The sequence below is a fragment of the Leptinotarsa decemlineata genome, unplaced genomic scaffold (assembly GCF_025532065.1).
Source record: "Leptinotarsa decemlineata unplaced genomic scaffold, Ldec_3_MD MMD2_tig00000035_RagTag_RagTag, whole genome shotgun sequence".
Classification (NCBI taxonomy): Eukaryota; Metazoa; Arthropoda; class Insecta; order Coleoptera; family Chrysomelidae; genus Leptinotarsa; species Leptinotarsa decemlineata.
Genome location: NW_027412540.1, coordinates 7,418,457 through 7,441,709, shown reverse-complemented (window position 1 = coordinate 7,441,709; position 23,253 = coordinate 7,418,457). Strand labels below are relative to the sequence as shown.

Below are 23,253 nucleotides of genomic sequence, written 5' to 3'. Positions count from 1 at the left end.
ACACCTACAAGATTGAGATATGTTATTCCTGACACCTGGCGGGTTTCAAATAATATGGTAGTATATTAAACATAGATAACTCAATCTACCGGGACACTGAATTTATTTCTTATTTTGTTTTTTCGTTTTCATTATATACAATGTTTCTATGGGTCTATTTATTACTACAATTCTATCAGATATGTATTCATATAGAGCATCTAAAACAAACTGACTTTGCAGCGTTGTCAGACTGTAACATTCATCAATTCATTACATATATCAACTAATATGGTATTGAAGTTTTCAGTCAGTTTGTTTCCACTTCATTTTCACCTTCTCAATGCTGAAAAACTCTAACACGGTGTTTTTTTTGTTAAATCGATCATCAGGAGTATCTCAATTTTGTAGGTGTACAAATTCAGTTTTCAAAGATATAATTTTTTGTATTTACATCCCCTCAGACGGCCTGAAATACTATGACGTGAAGTTTTTTCTGTCGAATAGATATCATGGATAACATATCTCAAACTTGTAGGTGTACACATTCAATTTTCGAAGATACGATTTTTTCCACCACATTTTCACCCCCTCAGACGGCCTGGAAAACTATGACGTGAATTTTTTTCGTCGAATAGATCATCACGAATAATACGTCTCAATTTTGTAGGTGTACAAAGTCGATTCTTCATGTTACGAATTTTCTTATTATTTTTACCCCATTTTCACCCCCTCAAACGACCTGGAAAACTGTGACGTAAAGTTTTTTCTGTCGAATAGATCATCTGAAATAACATATCTCGATATTGCAGGTGTATAATACATGTTACAAATTTTTTAAATATTTCCACCCTGTTTTCAACCCTTCAAATAGTTTAATAGTCTAGGACGGTTTTTTTACTAATAAATCAGTCAATAAGCGTATCATATTGAAAAATAGTAGGTATACAGAGTCGGTAAATGAAAAAATAATAATTATATATTTTTTTCTCAGTGAACTTCGTGGATGTGGATAACTTCACACCCGTAGGTATAAGATGAGCCTCATTGATCTGAGAGTAACCTAGAATAGGCCAGTCGTTACCCAATAACGATTGATGATCGAAATCTTGTTCTCTTTTTTATTTCCTCTATTACTTTCTTTTCTCCATTTTTGCATATTATTGACGTTTCACCCATTGCTCTCAATATTTGTATTTTTTGTATTTCATGTAAAACAGTGTCTTATTCTCCACAAATGAACGTTTTCATATTTTTACATTTTATTTATATCATTTTCACATATATTCATACATATACAATAATACAATACAATAATACAATACACACTAATTCAATAAACAGTTTATTGTATTACTTTGAAAATGTCCTTATAGGATGTTACAAATAAGTTACAAATAAAAGTGGCAAAAAAATATAGAAAGTTTCATTTCTCATTTCTCCTACCACGTAGTTAATAGCTACTTCCATCAATTTATCAAACGTAATATTGATTTTGTTAAATCGGAGAACAAACATACCTTACTCTCATTCTCGTAATCCCAATTTTTGGAAATAAAAACGTTTCATTTCCTCTAAAAAAATTTTTGTCGGCAATTCTGCATCCGGATCCTCGTACAAAAGATTTGATAAAATAGATCACGAGAAATAACAAACAACAACTATCTTGATGTAGCTGGTAAATAATGTAGATATTTAAAGGGAATAAGACAATTTCAGTTTCTTCACTACACTTCGGATCCATGTGAAATATGTAAACACGAAATATAATGACTTTTCTTAAATCGATATTGGGAATAATAATTCTCGATGTAGCAATAAGTTTGTAAAATCGATTTGTCATGTCACTATTCATAATTCAACGGAATAGACAATGGATAATGGAATTTCTAATAAAAATGTATTAAATGAGTACCTACCTAGTATTCTTGTTAACTACTGTTAACTGTACAGGGTGAGTCAACAAGATTCCCTCGGTCCATTGGTATCAGGGAAAACAATTTTTCAAATTGCTCAATTTTTTTTCGCAGTCATATCGATAGATACTATCTTTCGAAATTATTTTCTCGCATACTGGGTGATTCAGCTGAGTGTGGCCAACCAAAGTTATATTTTTCCAAATACAACACGCAGTATATGAATTCGATTCCATATTGTTCAGCTCTCAGAGGAATATTCGTTTTCAAATTTTCATTGCGGCATTGCCAAGTTATTCCAGAAAAATCTAATTTGCAGACAATCCTTTTTAATTCACCACCCAATAGTTAGTCAACATCACTATGATAATTTCGGAAATCTGAACTTTCGGAAACAATATATAGGGTGCTCGGTAAAACCATTCAAGTTTCATTCATTCTCGAACAGACATAATTCAACTTTTTCAAATGGAATACCCAGTATTTTTTTATTTGTATGAAATGTTTCTACATTCCACTACATTTTTTATTAGAGGTATAGTATGCGAAAAACAGATATTTTACAAATTGTACCCAGTTATATCAATTGTTGTAACCACAAAAAATTCATTTATTTACGTTTACTTACTAATTTTTTTTCCATATGAACAATAACGCCTATTTTTTTTATTGAATAGAGGAGTCCAAAAGATGTTCAAAATGGCAAAATTCTCCAACGAAAACTTGTTTATGATGTCATGAAAAAAAAATGTGTTCAGCGAAAAGATGAGCTGACGTAAGTGCGCCACGTGACTGGGTGGTCTGTCTTGTTGAGAGATACGTCTGGTCGTCTGTCTGCCTGAATTATTTATGTCCACAGAAACTTCAAATTTCTCACCACCATGTTCCGAGATGCAAAAGTGTGCACTCTGATAAGCTGGCGAGCTGCGTGACAATACACTCTGATTGGTTCAACGCTGGGTGACAGGACACCACGTGACAATTTGGTGTACTCTGGTTGACTGGGTGGTCTGTCTGCCTTGTATAGCGAGCCAAGAGGCAACCTGGCTGCTGTGATGACGTCACAGTCTACCTGAAATGAGGTAACTCCTACTGTCTTTGTTGCAGACATTCTACCAGAATGTCTGCAACACATAATGTCAGTCATTTTTCAAACGAATTCGCTACACGTTTCCAGCATATCCTTTGAGATTTCCCTGAATGCTCTAGTGATTCTTCGTTTCATGTCTTCTATAGATGTTGGAGGAGTATGGTAGACAATCCATTTGGTATACTCCCATGAAAAAAATCAATTTTGGTCAGGTCATGTGATCTGGATGGCCACGCCAGAGGACCACCCCTACCTATCCATTTTTTATTAAAATGATCGTTTAGGTATTCCCGTACCTAAGTTTCACAATGTGGTGGTGCACCGTCTTGTTGTAGCTGCATTCTAAGTCTTGTTCCATATGGAACACGTTTTTAAAAATCTCTTCGTCTCAACTCTTTCATCAATTGCATATGGTAAGAATGAAATTTTCTTGCTCGTTTCATTCGAGACACGCTGGTTTGAGAAAATCCTAATTCCCTGCTCAGGTCTCAGGTACTCACATTGGGATTTTCAACAAGGTGAAAAGCAATTTGAAATATATTCTCGTCATTTTTTACAGGGCAGACACGTTCGAACTTCGTGATTAACTTACCAGTTCTTTCAAATCTTGTATTTCGAGCCTAAAATGCCCTTCCATCTGATTGTCTTCTTTCGGAGAACTTCTCCTTGTAAATCCTAGATGCAAGGAGGCAGTTTTAGTCACTTTTCCCCAAAGCACAAACCATTTGCCCCATATCTTCCAATACATCATTCATAATGAAAATGATTGAATCTACACGAGAAAAACTTCAACACACGGCGTTATTGACAAATTCCGAGATTAATTTTTTTATGTCAGTCATGAATAACTGGGTTTTCCATCCATTTCTTACCGTTGAAACCGCTGAAACTATCACTAGATGGTATGAAAAATGCTAATGTACTAGCGATTAGTTTAAATATTCGAAAAACAAATTTGAGTAAGTCAACGTAAAAAAATATTTTATTTGTGGTTACAAAAATTACTGAAACTTGGTATAATTTGTAAAATATCAGTTTTTTGTATATAAAAAATATTTTGAAATGTTGAAACATTTCATACAAATGAAAAACTACAGGGTGTTCCATTTGAAAAAGTTGAATTATGCTTGTTTTATGCCGGTTTTACCGAGCACCCTATATATTGTTTCCGAAAGTTGAGATTCCCGAAATTATCATAGTAATATTGACTTATATAGTAACTATTTCTAAAAATATCCACTTAATGGCTGTAGACATGCGGGTGGTGAATTAAAAAAATATTGTATGCAAAATAGGATTTTCTGAAATAACCTGGCAATGCTGCAATGGAAATTCGAAAACAAAAATTCCTTAGAGAGCTAAAAAATATGAAATCGAATGACGTATTTATATACAGGGTGTTCTATTAAAAAAATATAAGTTGGGTTGGCCATGCTCGATTGAATCACCCAGTATGCGAGAAAATAATTTTGAAAGATGGTATTTATCGATATGATTGCAAAAAAATGAGCAGTTCTAAAAATTGTTTCCTCTGATAGCAATGGACCGAGGGAATCTTGTTGACTCACCCTGTATTTGATTTCCTCAAGACCTACTGTAATATTTCAAGTTAAACTAATGCTATAACCTATAAGTTCAATATTATTCTTTCTCAGAAACACCAAACATTTTCTCGACTCTGATAGGACAACATAATAGTACTCGATGTTTATATAATAATAACTGTGACTCGTAGATACATGAATGATCTATTGATACTGACTGCAAGACCAAAGTTCATTGAATGTTGAACATGTGTGTATTTAATTGTCCAACAGGTTAGGTAACAACTGAATAAGCTTTAACAACTATTGTAGAAAATGACGGTAAGACAATAAAAGTATGAACTGTAAAAAAACAGTTACACAATCAACATTACAAAGAATCGTTATGCCTGTTATATAATGTTTTATTCTTTTCACTTTTAGTCCCTACAGTCAATATACTAAGTATGTATCCTAACAAAAAGGTGTACGAAAAATGAAAAAATTCCTTACCAACAACTGAGTAACTTTCATGTTTCTAGCACAAACTAAATACTCAGTTCACGCACTCACGTTCATTACTGGATTATTTGTTGTTTCTTCTTGAGTTGGCGCGGTCAAGGAAGGGGAACAGGTAGAAGAACGCGGCCCCAACAGGTCGATCTTCGAAACTTATAACCCTAAAAATAACGTAAGCGGATCTTGTGAGATTCTGATCTACTCAACACAAACTGTAAGTTGAAGTCGTTACGACGTTTTGAATTCCATATATACGGGATGATCTATTGAAAATAATCCTCTTTAAATATTTTCGTTTGATAATGTTTTTGAGCAAATCCAGAGAAAGGTTTATTGCACGTAGGACGAAGAACATCATTAGATCGTGAATTTAAGAAGTCAGAGTAATGTTCATGACCGCCGTGGCAACCCTTTTCAAGTATCTGTGATGATGTGTGTTGAAATTACTTCAAAAAACATAATTAAAATATCTGCGAACTAATTATATAAAAAACTTGTGAATTATGATTTTCGTCGATTTGTTACTATCTGCTTCTTTGAAAGAAACTTTTCATATCACATTTTCCTCACTTCAGGAGAATATATATATATATATATATATATATATATATATATATATATATATATATATATATAGGAATTATTTTCCAGCAATAACCTTTGTCGATTATATATATATATATATATATATATATATATATATATATATATATATATATATATATATATATATATATATATATATGAAAGTGGGCAAACCGTAGACACGTGTTTCTGGCTATTTAGCCTTCGTCAGTACGGTACAGCCAAGTGTAAAGGATGGGCAACACTTGGTTGCGAAAAAAAGGGGCGAAAACAAAACAAGCGGATTCACCATCAGGGAGCCAACTGCGGTTTCGTGTCGAAGGCTAAATAGCCAGAAACACGTGTCTACGGTTTGCCCACTTTCATATGAGTGCTTGTCCAAAAAAATCCTCTTCATTGATAATACCATATCCACTCAATATCCCTTCTTTCATGTTTGATTTATCTTGGACCCGGATGTCACACAGATGGCTATAGCTGCACCCGTGACGAAGTTGGGAGTTAGTCCTTGTAATCACGAGGTCTTCCAACGATGACACGAAACCACAGTTGGCTCCCTGATGGTGAATCCGCTTGTTTTGTTTTCGACCCTTTTTTTCGCAACCAAGTGTTGCCCATCCTTTACATTTGGCTGTACCGTACTGACGAAGGCTAAATAGCCAGAAACACGTGTCTACGGTTTGCCCACTTTCATATGAGTGCTTGTCCAAAAAATTCCTCTTCATTGATAATACCATATCCACTCAATATCCCTTCTTTCATATATGTATATATATATATATATATATATATATATATATATATATATATATATATATATATTGCATTTGCCTTTTCGGTTTTGTATGTTTGAATCAATTTGTATGCCTTTTTTATATTTCAAACCAACTTTGGTGAGTCTTTTGTAATATTGTATTTCTATATAATGTTTGCTTCCTGCTAGTGAGGATGGCCGTGTCAAAAGGAATGTTACATTGACATGTATTGACATGTTTTGATTGTTTAACTGAAATCTTTTCTTCCAGAGCCATCAAGCTCAAGATCATCCATATGAAATAAAGGGAAGGGGTAACCTTCAAAGCAATGGATAATGGGATGAGGTAATCTCCTCTTCTGAAAGTGTCCCATTCTGTTTGGACTTCAGCTCGATCAGATATTATGGTAGTTTCCCAGAACGGTATCAGTTGTTCAAGGCATCTCGGATACAAAAAGACATCTAGGCAAATACACGATGAGCTTATGAAATATTCTATCAAACACCATATTGATCCAGGTCATAGGGAGATTACGCTTGTACTGCGTTGAATTACTGGGTCAACTGTTCAGAGTACTCATGCATATAAGATGCCGGTAAACAACTCTTTGGAATAGACGAATCTACATTTTTAGGGATGAAACAGTTCTTCCTTTGACAAACCAAGCCAGAATCAAATACTCCAGTTTCAGCAACTGATGTAAAATTTTGGCCATATGGCGGTGGGTACTTCTTACTTTCTTCAATCTATAAGTATTCGTCTAATTCGGGCCTAGTGCAGAACCTGAAAGAACTCATTAAATTTCTTCGATGATTATCGGTTTGTGCAGTTCATTTTTTCCAGACTGAAGAAGCTCTGTATTGGAAATTTCGAACTGCGTTAGGTCTGGTGTGTCTGGGTTGAGTTTTTGCGGAATCTCGTAAATATACGTCTAGAAGGATCAGAGGTTGGCTGGTTATCTAAAATGCATAGAGCCTCTTGAAGTGAAAAGGAGAGTTCCCTCCTAATTTGATATTTCCCGAGACACTTCCCGCTTGTCCCACTTGTGGCACTTTAGCAAAAAACTAGCAATATCAAAGCAATGCTGTTTGGTGTTTCAAAATGTGATAGGTAAGTCTCAGTTCAGTGGCTTTTCGCCTCACGGCAGGTGTATCCACCATTCAAGTTTTCGAACTGAAGAGGTGGTATCCCACAGTTTTATCTGGGAAAGTGTTTGAACGGCATTGTAAACGGTGATGTTAACTTACCAGATATCAGTCTCCTATGTAAGAGTATCATGAACCTCTGCATCCACTAGATATAGTTATTATGGCTTTGAGGGCCATTTTGTGCCACGAAGATAAAACTAACCATTTCACCACAACATTCAGAGGCTGAGAAGGAGCTACATAGCCACGACGGGGAAGGTAGGAAGATTTTGGCCCAAGAATGCAGCATGCACCAGTTGTATTCTACACCGCAGAGCCTGTTCTGCTTCGTGTTCTAGGAAATGATTGTTGAGTCTACTAGTTGGTTAGCCATTCAGAACCATGGTCGGCCTCAAAGAGAAATTGGAGTTCTCCCTTCTGAGTGCGCATCGGGTATAGTTTTGCACGAGTTGCTTTAGATGGTGGTTCAACTCACTGAAGGCCTCAGATGAAAGATGGTCAACCCCGCTCATGTTCATTATTATTTTCTTAATATTCGTATATCGGCCCACCAAATCCCCTAAACATTCGAAGGGTGCGTCATTCTATTGGGTTGTTTCAAAAGTTTTGTCCATTTTTATACGTTCACTTCAAACTGCAATATCTCAATGAATACTTTCATAATTCAATAGAAATAAGAGCCATTTGGGTCAGTGCATTTTTGCGAATGTGATACAAATCGATTGATTTCGTTAGCATGAAATTTGGGTGCTCGAGATTCGAAGAATTCGATAAAGGCCGTTTCTGCCTGGTCCTGATTGGCGAAGGTTGTGGAGCAAATTCGGACCTCCTCTGTTGAACAGTACCGTCATATTTTGTCGCTTTTCTCATAATAGGACTCTAGTGTGATGGTTTGGCCAGATCGTAGAAAGTAATAGTGAATCACACCGGCCGCTGACCACCATATAGTAACCATAATCATTTTTTGATGTGAAGTGCCTGGGTAACTCACCAGTGTTCATCCATTGTCCTGAACGTCTCCTGTTGTCGAAGTGGATTCGTTTTCCATTACAAGTGACAATCTGATCCAAGAAAGGATCGTTTTGTTTGCGCAAAGGTTTTTTATCTTTCCAATACGTTTTGAATCATAAAAAACTGCATGGGAACTAACGCCTAGTTCTTCCGCCATCCCACGCATCGTATGTCCTGGATTACTATAGGTAGACCACTTCGCGGTTCATCTTCGAGGCTAAAATTTCCGGAACGAAATTTTGCAACTAACAGTGCGTTCGTGAACACTATCATTGCCAAATGCCAGGTTAATTTTTTGTGCTGTTTCGGCAGCACTTTGGTTCAATTTGAATTCGTAGAGACAAATTGGCCGAAATCGCTCAATGATATCGTATAGTAATGAGCTGATGTATAAAGTAAAAATCAGTCTATCGATCAGTATACACCACGACACAGTAGGATGAATATTCATTGATACATAGGGCTTCGAAAACACATCATATTAAAATACACCATTTTAAACAAATAGTTACAATATTTTTTCACTAACACAAAAATTCAGGTTTCCAACCTCAAAACTGATGAAAATCATCACAATCTTCAAATCCCTATTTTCCCCTTGGGGGTGGAAATTACTGATTCCCTTTCTTGGTGCTTATTTACGCCATACAAAGAACTTACCTGCATATTTCCAGATTCTAGATTCAGTAGCTTGGCCTGTACATTAATATAAGAGTGTTAGTCAGTCAATAGGTACCACTTATACCATAATGAATGGCATCAACAAAAAAAACTTAAAGGATTAGAATGAAATACATTGGCAATCCTACTAATCCCACTTATACTAATATTATAAATGCGTAAAATTTTTGAGGACGGATGAACGTAATGTATGTATTTACGTTTTATACTTTTTCACGACTAAACAGCTCAACGAATTCAAATGTAAGCTGGTTTATAGATAGATCATGACCTGAAATAACACATAGGGTAGGTTCCCACGGTAACATAGGTAAAACAGCGGGGAACAGCTGGAATTGTGTAAGTGGGTACCTATTGATTGACTGACACTCTTATATCAACCTAGAATCTTAAAATATACAGGTAGGTTCTTTGTATAGCGTAAATGAGCATCAAGAAAGGGAATCAGGAATTTTCACCCCCAAGGTCTCAAAAATTCAATTAAATTTTGTCAGTTTTGAGGTTGGAAGCCTGAAGTTTTGGGTTAATAAAAAAATAATTGTAACTATTTGTTGAAAATGGTCTGTCACGGAACTCAATGTGACAAACCAAACTCTAATCGGGCGAAACCGCAGGCAACAGCTAGTGATTTACATTTTTCCTTTGAAAATACACTAACTAAAAAATATGCCAACTGCAATAAGTATTGAATAGCTTTGAGAATCGAATTATGTTAACTACAAATAATTTTGCAAAACTAACACAACCGTCAACGACGTCTGCCTTCACGCATCTGCCCGCGTTTGTGTCGCGTTCTCGGCGATGGCATCTTATTGCTTAGACCGCCCCTCTTCCCCTGCGTATCGTCATCCATCATCTTACAGTAGACGCGACGCGTAATAACCTACTACGTTGCGTCAAGTTAACCTCATCGTGATACCTTTTGATTGATTCGTCCAAATTACTCATTATACACTATTATATACACTATATACTAAAAAACGATAATTGTATCAATTTTATAAGAATTTAACAGATATTCTAAAATGTGCATTGTGAAATAAGTATTCAATATACAGGGTGTGACTGAATAAGTGAAAAACATTTGAGGAAGCGATTCCTCATCGAAAATAAGATAGGATCTTTCATATAAAGAAGTTTCATTGGAGCATCCCGTGTTAAGATACAGCCCCTTAAAGGGGGTACATAAAATTTGTATGACAATTTTTTTCACAAGCACTAAAAAAGTTACAACATTGAAATTAACCTGACGTTTTGTACTACCGAAAAGACACTTAGCCAGAAATTCATTTGATTTACTACATGGTTGTAAGGGGTGGAAAACACAACCCCTAAAATTTATTTCCAATATAACTTTATGTCTTATTATTTGTTTACCATTTAAAAATGTATTTCCGATAGCCTGTTTCATTCTAAACAAAAAATGTCTTCTAGGTTTTTTGCCCAAAATAAACCAGTTCGCAGTAGAAAATCATTTTAGGAACAACTACAGAGATACATCGTCATAACGAAACTAATCTATCTAGTAGGTCGCTATTAGCGATAGTGACAATTAAATTAATATGACGCTGTCAATTTGTGAATTTTCGAAATTGAATTAATAATAATTAATAATTTCTGTTCTTAATTTGTTACTTGAATAATTCACTTGTTAATAAAATGGCATACACAAATGAGGAAATGACTGATATGCATTACGTTTACGGTCTGTCGCAGGGGAATGGGTTAGAAGCTTCTAGAAAATATGCTGAAATGTATTCTCAACGGTAGCCTTCACAGAAAATATTTGCTCGACTTCATCAACGATTACGAGAATATGGTGCATTCGACAAAAGAACGCAGGATTGTGGTCGCCATGGAGAACACCACAGCTTGAGGAAGCAGTACTCAATTTGATTGAAAAACAACCTACTACCAGTACTAAAAAGATTGCTTTCCAGCTAAATGTTGATCAAATGACGGTATTTCGAATTTTAAAGGAACAACTCTTATACCCCTACCATCTGCAATGAGTACAGGCACTGTTACCGCGGGACTTTCCGAACCGTCTTAAATTTTGCAAGAGGAAGCTGGAAATGATTAGAAGAAATTGTGATTTTCTGAAGACGATAGAATTCACAGACGAATGTAGTTTTTCTCGGGACAAGATTATTAATTTTCATAATTACCACATATGGGCTGATGAAAACCCTCACGCTATTATCGAAACTAACCATCAAGATCAGTTTTCTCTCAACGTGTGGCTCGGAGTTATTGTGGATGATTCAATTGGGCCTCATTTTCTACCTCCTCGATTAAATGGTGAGGCATACGTTAAATTTTTAAGAGAAGTGCATCCAGTACTGCTGGGAGAAGTTCCTTTGGGCGTCAGAAAGAATATGTTTTTCATGCATGATGGGGCTCCTGCCCATTTTAGTCAAGTAGCACGTCAGCATTCAACTGAAACATGTGCAAATCAGTGGATAGGTCGAGGAGGACCACAGAACTGGCCCGCTCGATCCCCGGATCTCAATCCTCTCGATTTCTCTATTTGGGGTCATTCACAACATTTGGTTTATTGTACTCCTGTTCGCGATGTAGAGGACTTAAGAAACCGCATCATCGATGCATGCAGGGTTATCAGAGAGACTCCAGGAATATTTGAGCGAATACGTGGCTCACTGCGCCGATATCTAGACGCATGCGTAATGTCTGAAGGTTGACATATTGAACATTTACTATGATTTCTACATGTTGTGTGTTTTGTTATTAATAAATTAGTTTTGTTCATTACCCTTCAATCGTTTAATGCAGGTACTAACTACAAAATAACAATAAATCCAGTTCGCATTTATGACGATGTATCTCTTTAATTGTTCGTAAAATAATTTTTTACTGCGAACTGGTTTATTTTGGACAATAAACCCAAGAGACATTTTTTGTTTAGAATGAAACAGACAAAAAGTTATATTGGAAATAAATTTTAGGGGTTGCATTTTCCACCCCTTACAGCCATGGGGTAAACCAAATAAATTACTGACTAAGTGTCTTTTTGGTAGTACAAAACGTCAGGTTAATTTCAATATTGTAACTTTCTCAGTGCTTGTGATAAAAATTGTTATACAAATGTTAGGTACCTCCTTTAAGGGGCTGTATCTGAACAAGGGATGCTCCAATGAAGTTTCTTTATATGAAAGATCCTATCTTTTTTTCGATGAGGAATCACCTCCTTAAATGTTTTACGCTTATTCAGTTACACCCTGTAATTGTATTTATGGCTCAGTATTCTGCATATAGTAGCTACCACATAAGAAGTAGATATATGCTGGCGCGGACTTTTATTTAGAACTATTTAAGATAAACAATCTTACAGTACATTATCGTCATGTAACCGAAATGGTTTAGGCAGCGCATGCCAAGATAGCTCTCAGAGAACGAGCCTATTTATATGTTATTCTCATGTATATATGTATATTTAGTGTAAAGTTTAATCTAAATCCTTCCAGTCGTTTAGGCGTGAAAGAGCCATAAACATACATGTATGTATACATTTATCCATCCTCACAAACTTTCTCATTAATAATATTAGTATAGAGTATAGATTTACTCAGCAACCCACGAACGCAAGAGTTTTCAAACCTTTATCTATATGAAAGTATAAATCAGGTGATAAAAAACTGTTGATATTATAACAATAACAGATACAATTTACTGTAAAATTTTCACCATAAAAGTTTTTAAAACCGTGAATATGTTTTACTCCACAAAAGCTTTCTCAAGGGAATATGAGGAAGTTATTGTACCTATAGTGAAATACATTCGCGGTTTTCATGAAACTCTCATAGTGAAAATATGTTAACAAATTATATCAGTTTTCATTATTATGGATTTTGATCAAGTATCGGCCAGTTATATTCAATTTTTGTACACATTATATACTGGATAGCCAAAAGAAAAGTATCCACTCCAAAATTGCTGGATACCTGAAATGTCGCTATAAAAAGTCGACTCTAGAGGCCCCCTTTCTTCAATGTCCATTTAGAATTTATCCTTGACTATTTGGAATTTATTTGACAAAAATGATATTACATTTCTTTATATTATTCAAACTGATTGAAGATACTCTGGGATTGAAGATACTCTGCTAGATTCATTATGCGCCGGATTTCACAAAACCGCACAGAAAATACATTCAAGAGCTCGTATTAAATTCCAATTTGCCCAACTCCGTATATTCATTATTTTATGCCAACAATAGAATGTTTTTCAAAATCCATTCTTGATGATTTTTGTAACACTCTATATTACGTTTCACTCTGTATTAGATCTCAATTTTTCTCCTGATATTTCTTTCATATTCTTTATAACAGTGTATAATTATTTCAAAGGGCTCATCCAGGATAATTTAGTTTTTTATTGAAAATTATATATTATAAAAGTAAATCATCTCCCAAGTATCCCACAAAATTTTCCGGTTTATATGTCAATTAACAACTGAGCAAGAGCAATTGAGAATGTGAGATCGCCTGCGGTTTTCAAAGTAATGTATATATCAATTCTGGGAAACAGGCATTTTTGAGACAAAATTTCTATAATAAATAAAGAGTACCTTGGGATTCCAAGACATAATTTAGGATTTTTCTCTGTAACGTAAATAGATCTTCTCTCAATATTGTTTTTCGATTTCCAGTTTCCAACTAATATTCCAGACAAAGTAGAATGTGATGATGTATCAACAGAAGTCATGTATGATGTACTCAAACTATCATTGTCCTCGAGGGAACTCAGTAGTGATTTTTTCCAATACTTTCTGTATTATCCATTTCTTTAGAACGATTTCTTTTTCGGTGGTATATAATATTTATGATCTGTTTAGCTTTTGATCTTCGAAAAAACTGTTTATTAACTTGAATTCCAACATCAAAGGTATTTTCCTGTTTACCTGGTTTATCAGACATGCTTTGATTTTCAGCGATATCTTCGTTTTTTGGAACAAACGGTGGAGCAATCAAATATATGCGGAATTACGCCACTTCCCACTTTCATAGTTTTGATATAGGTACATGTAATTTTCTAAGCCTGTTTCAACCTAAAATTCAAAGTAGTGCTCAGAGTAAACTATCATTTTTTTTAATCATTATCATTCATGCTTACATTAAAATGATCTTCGCAACAAAAATGCATTCCCTTGGCAGATACAAAGTCGGCCCTCCGCATAGCGCGCTGCCATAACTTTTGTAACAGTGAAATAAAAATTTTGTCTCGTGCAGTTAACGAAGAAATCTTGCATTTGAGAACGATGCAATACTTGTAACGTTATTTTTTATCATTATTCATATTCACGCAGTTGACACACTGCAGTAAACAACACACAATTTGCTTTCCACGGCTTTCGCTTATCCGCCAGCACTTCCTTGTCGCTGAGTCGACTGATGTGACGTCAAGCTTGAACACGGCCCGTTTCGGTGAACGCCACATTCAACAATTAATTTGAGGGGGAAGATAAAGAGTGAAAATTCAGATTTTTTGCACATGTGCTATTTGGAACATAAACTTTCAAATATTGAAATAAAAAAAATTGTTAAATGAGCCCATTGTCGAAAATACTATATCCACAGAATTTGCCAAAACATTCTAGATTCTGAGCTCTTAACGCTAATGACCTTTTATCAATTTTTTCTGCTTAAAAATGCGTTCAGTACTTTGTATTAGATGACACTATCCAAACTCTATATATGTATTTTTCTAACAGCAATAATGCATTTTTTTAAATTTGTTATTTAATATTGTCTGGGAAAGAAAGTTTTTGGCTTTCTACTACTCCATCTGATACAAAAAAATGGATGAGAGAATCTTCCAAAGAAAGGAAGGATTAATCAATTTGAAAATAAGTAACTCTATACATGGATGTTCTACTTTGAAGTAGAACTCATGTGAATGATATCTGATTCTTATTCCTCCACGAATGTTCGATATACAAACTGAATAGAGAAAAGTATCTTCTGTATAATTCAGTGTTCATGTAGAAGTATTTGTTTCGAAAGAATTTTTTCTTTCGTGTAATTCAATGTTTATATGAAAGTAGCTGTTTCAGGAGGACTTTCTTTCAATTTGTGTCTGAAAGTTACTTCTTTGCATGATCTACACATCCATGTATAGAGTTACTTATTTTCAAATTGATTAATCCTTCCTTTCTTTGGAAGATTCTCTCATCCATTTTTTTGTATCAGATGGAGTAGTAGAAAGCCAAAAACTTTCTTTCCCAAAAAATTAATCACTCCTAAAAATATAACCCTTTCAAATTTAATATTGTCATAATACTGTGTATGAATTCGAGATTTTCAAGCTCTCTGGAAATCACAAACTTTTTTCAGTGTCTTATATTTCGATCATTTTAACCATTTTTTAATATTTGTTATAAAATATTCTGCATTAAAAAGTATTTTCGATAATTATGGTCAATTTTTCCAACATTGTTTATTCATCATTAGATGACATCTATTTTGTTTTCATTGCTTATCACCCTAAATAGTGCTACACCGTTTAAACACTCTCGAACATTATATTACTTTCTAGAATATCATGCAAACATTCTCCATTTCATAAATTGGGCACCGTGGTAGCGCGCCCGACTTACAATCGGAAGGCTGGCCGTGAGTTCGACAATTATTTTCTCAATTTTCTCAGTACTCACCACTTTCTATAGTTTTTTAGATTTTCAGCTGGTAATTCAGGACTGTTTTTTTTATTTTTTCCTGCTTAATCAGTACCAACTTCCAAAAACGCCTCATTCATCATTTTTCAACAATATTGTTCTTCAGAGTTCATATTTAAATATATACACCACACTGTATAATTTTTTTTTCAATGTGCCCGAGCATTCTGCACAATTTTTTTCGATTTAATATAAATTTATCATTTTTTCCAGCTATAATATTATTCTATATTTTTATTTTTTTTAATATTTCTATATTTTTTTCCTAAGTATTAATCCTCGAATTTTTAACACCCAATATGACAACTCCCTCATATTGAAAGAAAGTAATTTTTGTGGAGGAAATTAAGGATTTTTATCGACTTTATTTGGATATTTTCATCTCCACAATCTTAAAAATATGAAAATTATATCGCAGAATTTTATGCATCTGTAGAAAAGGCAAACTTTGGGTGTACCTACTGAAAAGTTTGCCCCTTCTATACGTGTACAAAGTTCTCCATCAAATTTTTCACAATGTGTTGGGTGAAAATTTTTTCAAGGTACTTCACAATGTGAAATGAAAACCATTCAAAAATTATAAATGGCATCGACTAAGATTTTCATCTCCACTCTGTCTGGATTACACCTCCTTCAATTCGGAGACAATCAGTCAAATATCGTCTCAATATGATTATAAAAATTTCTTTTGTGTATGAATTTTCAGTTCAACCTACTGAAATTGTGAAAAAGTTGCTTCATAACATTTCTTATCGGAAGAATCAATTTCTAGTGTCAATACGATGTGTAGGTGGAGAGTATTGCGTAACATATTTTTCGTTCACCTTCAAAAACCATACTTGTTACGAAAAAAGTCTCGTTTATTTGATAATACCATAATTATCTGTGAGACTGAAAGAATATCTGAATTCTGACGTAAACTGGATCACACATCTTCATATTCAACAAGAATTCTATCACTATCTTTTTTGATATTTTCTTTTTATTAAACTACGAAGTCGAGAAGAACACTTTTTTCGCCATAACATTGAAACATATTCAACATCACTAAAGAATGACAAAAGTGAACAACTCATATTCACTCTCAATATGAGCATAATGTATCCCACGTATGGGTTACTTCAAATATTTTCAATTGTTCATAATGTCAAAAAAACGTTACTGATTTATTGAACTGTTACTATTTGTGAACCATCCCTTTTGTTTCTTTATGCTCCACTAATTTATTTTCAGTTGACTGAACATAATCAATTGTTTTGTTCGATAAATGAGATTCAAATATTTTTTCAACAATCATGCAATGCTTAGTTTGTTTCATCAACTTAACCAAATTATTTTCATAATCAACCTGAATTTCACAATCGATTATTCATTAGTTCATGCAAAAAGCATAAAATTTTGTAAGTAACTTTTGATATTAGAAGGTGTAAAAATATTGAAACAATTGAAAAATTTTCAATAGTTATTCTTAACAACACAACAATAAAAACAACAATATGTAATGTATTTCGATAGAAATTTTTCTGTTTCCATCGATACATTCACAAGTAAAAAACTATACTACAATGCTCCTGAAGAACTATCAAATTCTTTTTCAAATTCTGACTTCTCTACCATATATTTTGGTAAGTTCTCATCATGTAATTCACTGTATACTGGTTTGGTTTCTTCGCTGAAAGCTCCCTCCTCATCCTGAACTTTGAACTCCGCTGGTGTGACAAAAGTTGGTTCTGGGTCCTGTTTGAGGTTTCTGCTTTTTTTTGGACTCCTTTTCTTTTTGTAATGCTTCTTCAACTCTTCATAAGGCACTTCCGTTGCTGAAACTTCTGAGGCAGCAGCTACTAAAAACGGAGTTTTGGAATTAGGTTTTTTAAAGAAATTATTTTTTTTAGACTCCAAGGTGACTATGGGTTTTTCTTTACTTTCTTCCGGTTGAGATTCAGTATCTTCTAGTTTTTTGACCCCTTGAAGCTGGTGATATGCTACATGCGATGATTGAGGCTTCGACTCCTGAACATACATACATTCTTCATGTTGAATACCATTTTTGTCAACACATAAATAACAGGTCATTCCATTTTTTTCAGATTTCTTACAGCTTGTCCTATCTTTTTTCGAAAACTCCGCTAAAACTTCTTCCACATTCTGTCTTGTCTCTGCTGAGGTGGGATATTCAGACTTGTCTTGTCTCTTTGATTCTCCTTCAGACAATTCTGGAAATAATCTGGCATGATACTCATCGAAACTCCTACTGGGTTCGTCGTTCGATTCTCTTTGTTTTTCACTCTTTACGCTGTCCGCAAAGTGGAGTGGTATATCATAGCTATCATCATCTTCAGCTTTGCTTTCCGTTGATTTGGATGATGCGTACGGATAATAATACGCATCGCTATTTTTCTCGTCGTAGGTACTTTCCTCATCATTTCGTTTCGTAGGTGTCTTCTGTTGCACCCGATCTTCATGCTCTTCAGTAGGTTCAGGTTCAGGTTTGTGACTGACTTGCTCTGAAGATTCTGCTTCTTCAGTTTGAGGAGACACTTTCGTTTCTTCAGGGTCATCACTGTCGTATTTTTTCTCTTTCACATATGCATATTTCTTCTCCTTAGGTTCTGACGTGTATGAACATTGTTCGTAGTTACCGCCGGTTTCAGGATTTTTGCAAATAGTACAAGTCATTCCTTTTCTGTCTACTTTTTTACAGTTCTTAGGATCCTTCTTGAGTTCTTCAGCTTGTTTCTCCGAGTAACTCAGATGCTTTTGTGTTTCATCGTAAAATTCCGGTTCATATTGGAATCCGGCATTATAGTCAGCTGGAATGGTTGGCTCATCCAAAGCCTTACGAGATCTCTCCCGGATTTGATAGTATGGATCGTTATTGGCGGCATTTCGCCGGTATCTGATGTTGATTTCTTTAGCTGGGCCGGAATATTTTTCAGAGTTTCCACTACTATATTCTTCTGGTTCTTTCTCGGAAGAATAAGAGCATTGCGTGTACTTAGACTTTGTAGCTGCATTCTCACAAACGAAACAATTCAAATCTTCCGAACTATGTGATGGCTTGGCTATTTTTCTGCATCCTCCGCTCTTGATATGACTAGAAATTTCCTCTGAAGGTTGGCTCTCAATCGCAGCGGAATGCTTGGTTAGTTTCTCGTAATTGGGATTGTACGAAGTATCAATGTTGGACAGGGAATCTGAGTATTTAGAGCTCAGGGAGCTTTCCAACGTTGTGGGCTGAAAGCTATACTTTTGATATGGAGATAAGTCGCCAGGGGATGGTTTGATGTATCCAGCTGCAGCAGGGAATTGTGAAACAGTTGAACTAGATTTTCCAATGTTGTAGTCTATCGGAGTCTTAGAGTTACTCAATAGACCTACTGTATATTTCTCGTCTTCAGCCTCATTTTCAATCTCCCCTTCAACATCTGTAAATCCTTCGTCGTAGCCTCTCCCACTTGATGATTTTGGTTTGTTCGGTCTTGGAGGTATTCTTTCTACGTCTTCAGCACTAGCCGATTTGACTTCATCAACTGCTTGGTGTAATGGAATTTGATGGGAAATATAATTGGGACCAGGACGAATGTAGTCTTCTCTCAATTGTCCTTGTTCTTCAGCTTTTTGTTTTTTCTGGGATTCCTCAAAGAAATCTCTTAGTGGTTCACTGAAATGGAAGTTTGGAGTGCTTTGAATGGGTGCGAACCTTGTAAGTGATTGAGTTTGTTGTCCTTGAGGAATGAAAGTTGAACTTGGGATCGATAATATTGGTTGCTTAACGGTTTCTTGATATTCTGAAAAACAAATTTCGGAAGTGTCATTTTACATGTGGTAATCAAATCACTACTGTTTTATTTAAGACATCATATATATTTCCAAAACAATGATGATATTTATCTAACTCTTGGTTGAAGATAAAATCAATTTCTAGTTATTTTCAAATGATACAATCAGTTCTTCGAATTACTAGATAACTATCCAATCTGCAAAAATCAAGTTGCGTGTGTATGAAGTGACTTCATCGCATTACCATTTAACTTTTTGTCACTATGAATATCATATCCTAGATATTGGTTTTATCGTCTAGTAGATATTTCAGAATTATCGAAGTAGAAACAATTCAAACCAGAAATAGTCTTACCTATGGTTTGAGGAGCAAAGAATCCCGTGAACTCCGAAGAACCAACAAAACCGCTCCCCTTGTTTTCTTCTGCTGTTAAAGGTGCATTGCCATCAAGAGAATAGTACTTTGAGTAATCAGGATGTTCGTGGTACTCTCCGCCATCTTCAGTGAAATCTGAATGATCTTCGGATTCTTCCAAGCCGTACTCTTCCTGGGCGTTATGTTGTTGAATCAGCAACACTAGCAAAACCTACAGAAAGGAATGCTTGTAATGAATAAATGCAAACTCCAAATCAATGAAAGTGTTTATTTAGTTGGTGCTTGATTTCGTCATGTGTCCTTTTTATGTCTGTAATTTTGATGTTGGTTAATCATGTGAGTATCATTGCAGAACATTTCTATCTCACTGTTGCGATTTAAACAAAAAATGATAATGGAACATGGAAATTTTTCATTTAAGTTAGTCATCCCTAGAGGAGATTTGAAGTTTGAATTTTCACAAATGTTACATTATTGCAGCACCACTTTCTTTTGACCATTTTTTCTCTACAAGTTATTTTACTGTCACTTTGTAATGGAATCAGCACGGATATAGGTTGAGTCACGAATAAAATTAAATAAAAGAGATCGGACAGACAAAATGTGTATTGAACAATCTGGAAAGTTACTGGAAAAGTTTAAAAAATAAAATGTGATTTTTATGACAATATGGAATTGAAAGAAGCAAAAATGATAATATGAAACAGTTTTGAAATGCTCCTCGCATCTTCAGTTCATTATCATCAGAAAGGAAAATATCAAGTTTACAAAATACAGTGAATTGAGAGGTTTAGTAGTTTTCTATCACTAAATGTCAAAGACGACTGAAAGAAGCATGAACTATGCCGAAAGCTATCAAGAATAAGCAAAATTTTTTGTCGCAACAGGATAAAAGTTTTTCAATTTATGTAAAATCAATATTAGCCTTTCATTAAAAATATAATAGTTCACGAAAGATGAATAAATTTCAAAAACACAAAGGAAAGAGTCACAATAATCCATTCTAGAGATACAAATCAGCCAGTGGTTGAGTTAAAACTTTCTCCGCATCTGCCTGAGAAATAATAAACAGGGTGGACATGCCGTAAAGTAATATGTAGATGTTGTTTGACATTTCTTTTTCATTTTAAACATGAGAGCGACAGTGAAAAAATAATTTTACGATTCATCGTCACTGACAGAAAACTGCCGGTAATGAACAATGAAATGAAATGAAAAATAGCAAAAAGTGCGATAGCTGAAAAAAATATAACTGAATCATACAAAATTAAATTTTTTTTCTGTAGTTTTCAGACAAAGATTATCTGTAGGTACTTTTATATAAGGAGACCCAAAAGTGTATTTTATTAAATTTTCCAACAGAAATAAACATATTTCATGCATTTTTATTTTTGTCTGTTTCCAAGATATGCATTCAACTAGTAATAAGAGTGAACATCGATAAGAGTTGTTAATGAATCACCAGAAAGATTATCTCAATTTGTTATTTCTGAAAATATTTTTTCAAATAAACAGAACGAAAGTCATAATGGTTAAAATTTTTGAATTGAAAAAATATATGCTGGTTGAAATAACATCATGAAAAATGTTATGATATAGTTGAATTTATAAAAATGAACACAGTCTGAGCCTGAGCCTTGAGAGCGATATGAGAAAATACACCTACTCTGGAATAAAAGCTGAAATTAGTTTAGAATCGTTAAACGGTAACAGACCAAAACACACAAATTCACTGAAGGGAAGGTTTTGTTTTCAAATTGTCACAACACTTTACTGACGATGCGAATTCTGTTAGGTCACTAACCTCGATTGATATGCTTCTCAAAAGAAGCATTATGTACTTGTTGGGAACACAAAATGTAACGAAATTAATCTAAATTATAGTGATAAGTATTTATACGGAGTTTTCCCACTACAACAAATGATTTATTCACGTAACTGGAAAGCAGATTGATTCGGTTTAAAGTCAATATTTCTTAAAAACGCAAGCCACTCAACCGCATTTGATTGAATACAATCTTTGGAGCGTAAAAAGAAGTTTTTTAACAATCCGGAATGTATATAACAAAACACAGAAATCAATTAGGAGTACTGACGAATGCATCAGTAATTTTCCCTGCGTTTAGGTAAGATATTTGATACGCCGATTGCATTTCTGTCAATGCATTGGCACAATCGTCAGTTTTTTCAATCATTTGACAATATTTTCGTTGACCGCAACGAGACTGAAGATATTCTCCAGTTGAATATGCGATGGCTGGCTACCAATTTCTTTCATATAACTAATACCTCAATGTTTGTCCGAAGCATTTTCTTCAAAAATTTATTCAGGTGAAATACTATGTTTCCCTTGATGAGTTGCTTCACATTTGTATGTTCATTTTGTGGAGACTGAGAAAGTGTGACACAGAAAGTAGATAGCGGTCACAATATACTGATTCGTGAAGTATATCTGGCTCTACATTCTAAGAATAGCTCTCTTAAGGTATAAATACATTTTCCAAGAACAAAAAAATTGGTATATGAGAAATTACTTTTTAATGAATTATTTGAAAATTGGTGTCCATTTACATTGGTTTATCCAATTGAATATGACACACAATAGATACTAAGGAAAGTAACAACTATGTACTGAACATTCCCTTCAATAACAAGTACAGTCATCTTGTTACAATAAGATAGACTACTCCTGTCAGGTGGAATGGAACCCTTGGAGGTAGGGTCCTCCTAATTGAAGGCTTCATCCTGATTCATGTGCATCCCTGCCAGAAGAATGTTTGACTATGATTCCACTCAATGTCACAAACGGTATTTTCTAGATACCAGGTTCCCTCCCATCATAAAGCGTTTTCACTATAATGAGGAGTCTCGCCATGATGAACCTTCTCGTGGTACCCGTTCTGGGCCATGAGATAAAGCATGAATACGATCCTGAGTCTACTGAGAAAATATACTCAAAGACCCCAAATTTCCTCCGGATAAGATCGAATCAAAAATTGAACTTCCTGATTCTCCAACTCCTGATCCTTTTGATTAACCTAGGAAGCGACTTATCGTCTCCTCACGAAAAGTATATCTCATGAATCTGCATTGCACCAAATTCATAAACAGCAGAAGCAAACTTTGTATCGGGAAAGGAAACAAACTCCTCCCGAACAGATCAGCAAACGCTAACCCTCAAACGATTTTTTACCCA

The 23,253-nt window shown here is 34.6% G+C and overlaps 2 protein-coding genes across 2 annotated transcripts in view; both read right to left on the bottom strand.

Annotated features, from left to right (window-relative positions):
- Positions 1-5,177, bottom strand: part of LOC111507319 (uncharacterized) — a 67,076-nt gene extending 61,899 nt beyond the window's left edge. The window contains exon 1 of the mRNA XM_023162615.2: positions 5,022-5,177. Within this exon, the coding sequence (XP_023018383.2) occupies positions 5,022-5,042 (21 nt within the window). The 5' untranslated portion in view covers positions 5,043-5,177. The remainder of the gene's footprint in view (positions 1-5,021) is intronic.
- A 12,173-nt stretch (positions 5,178-17,350) lies between these two features.
- On the bottom strand, positions 17,351-21,993 carry LOC111507320 (uncharacterized). The gene is made up of 3 exons (XM_023162616.2): positions 21,862-21,993; positions 20,037-20,268; positions 17,351-19,689 (listed from the first exon to the last, which is right to left on the bottom strand). The coding sequence occupies exons 1-3, from the start codon at positions 21,889-21,891 to the stop codon at positions 17,462-17,464; spliced, it is 2,490 nt and encodes an 829-aa protein (XP_023018384.2). The 5' UTR covers positions 21,892-21,993; the 3' UTR covers positions 17,351-17,461.
- Between the last annotated feature and the right edge of the window lie 1,260 nt (positions 21,994-23,253).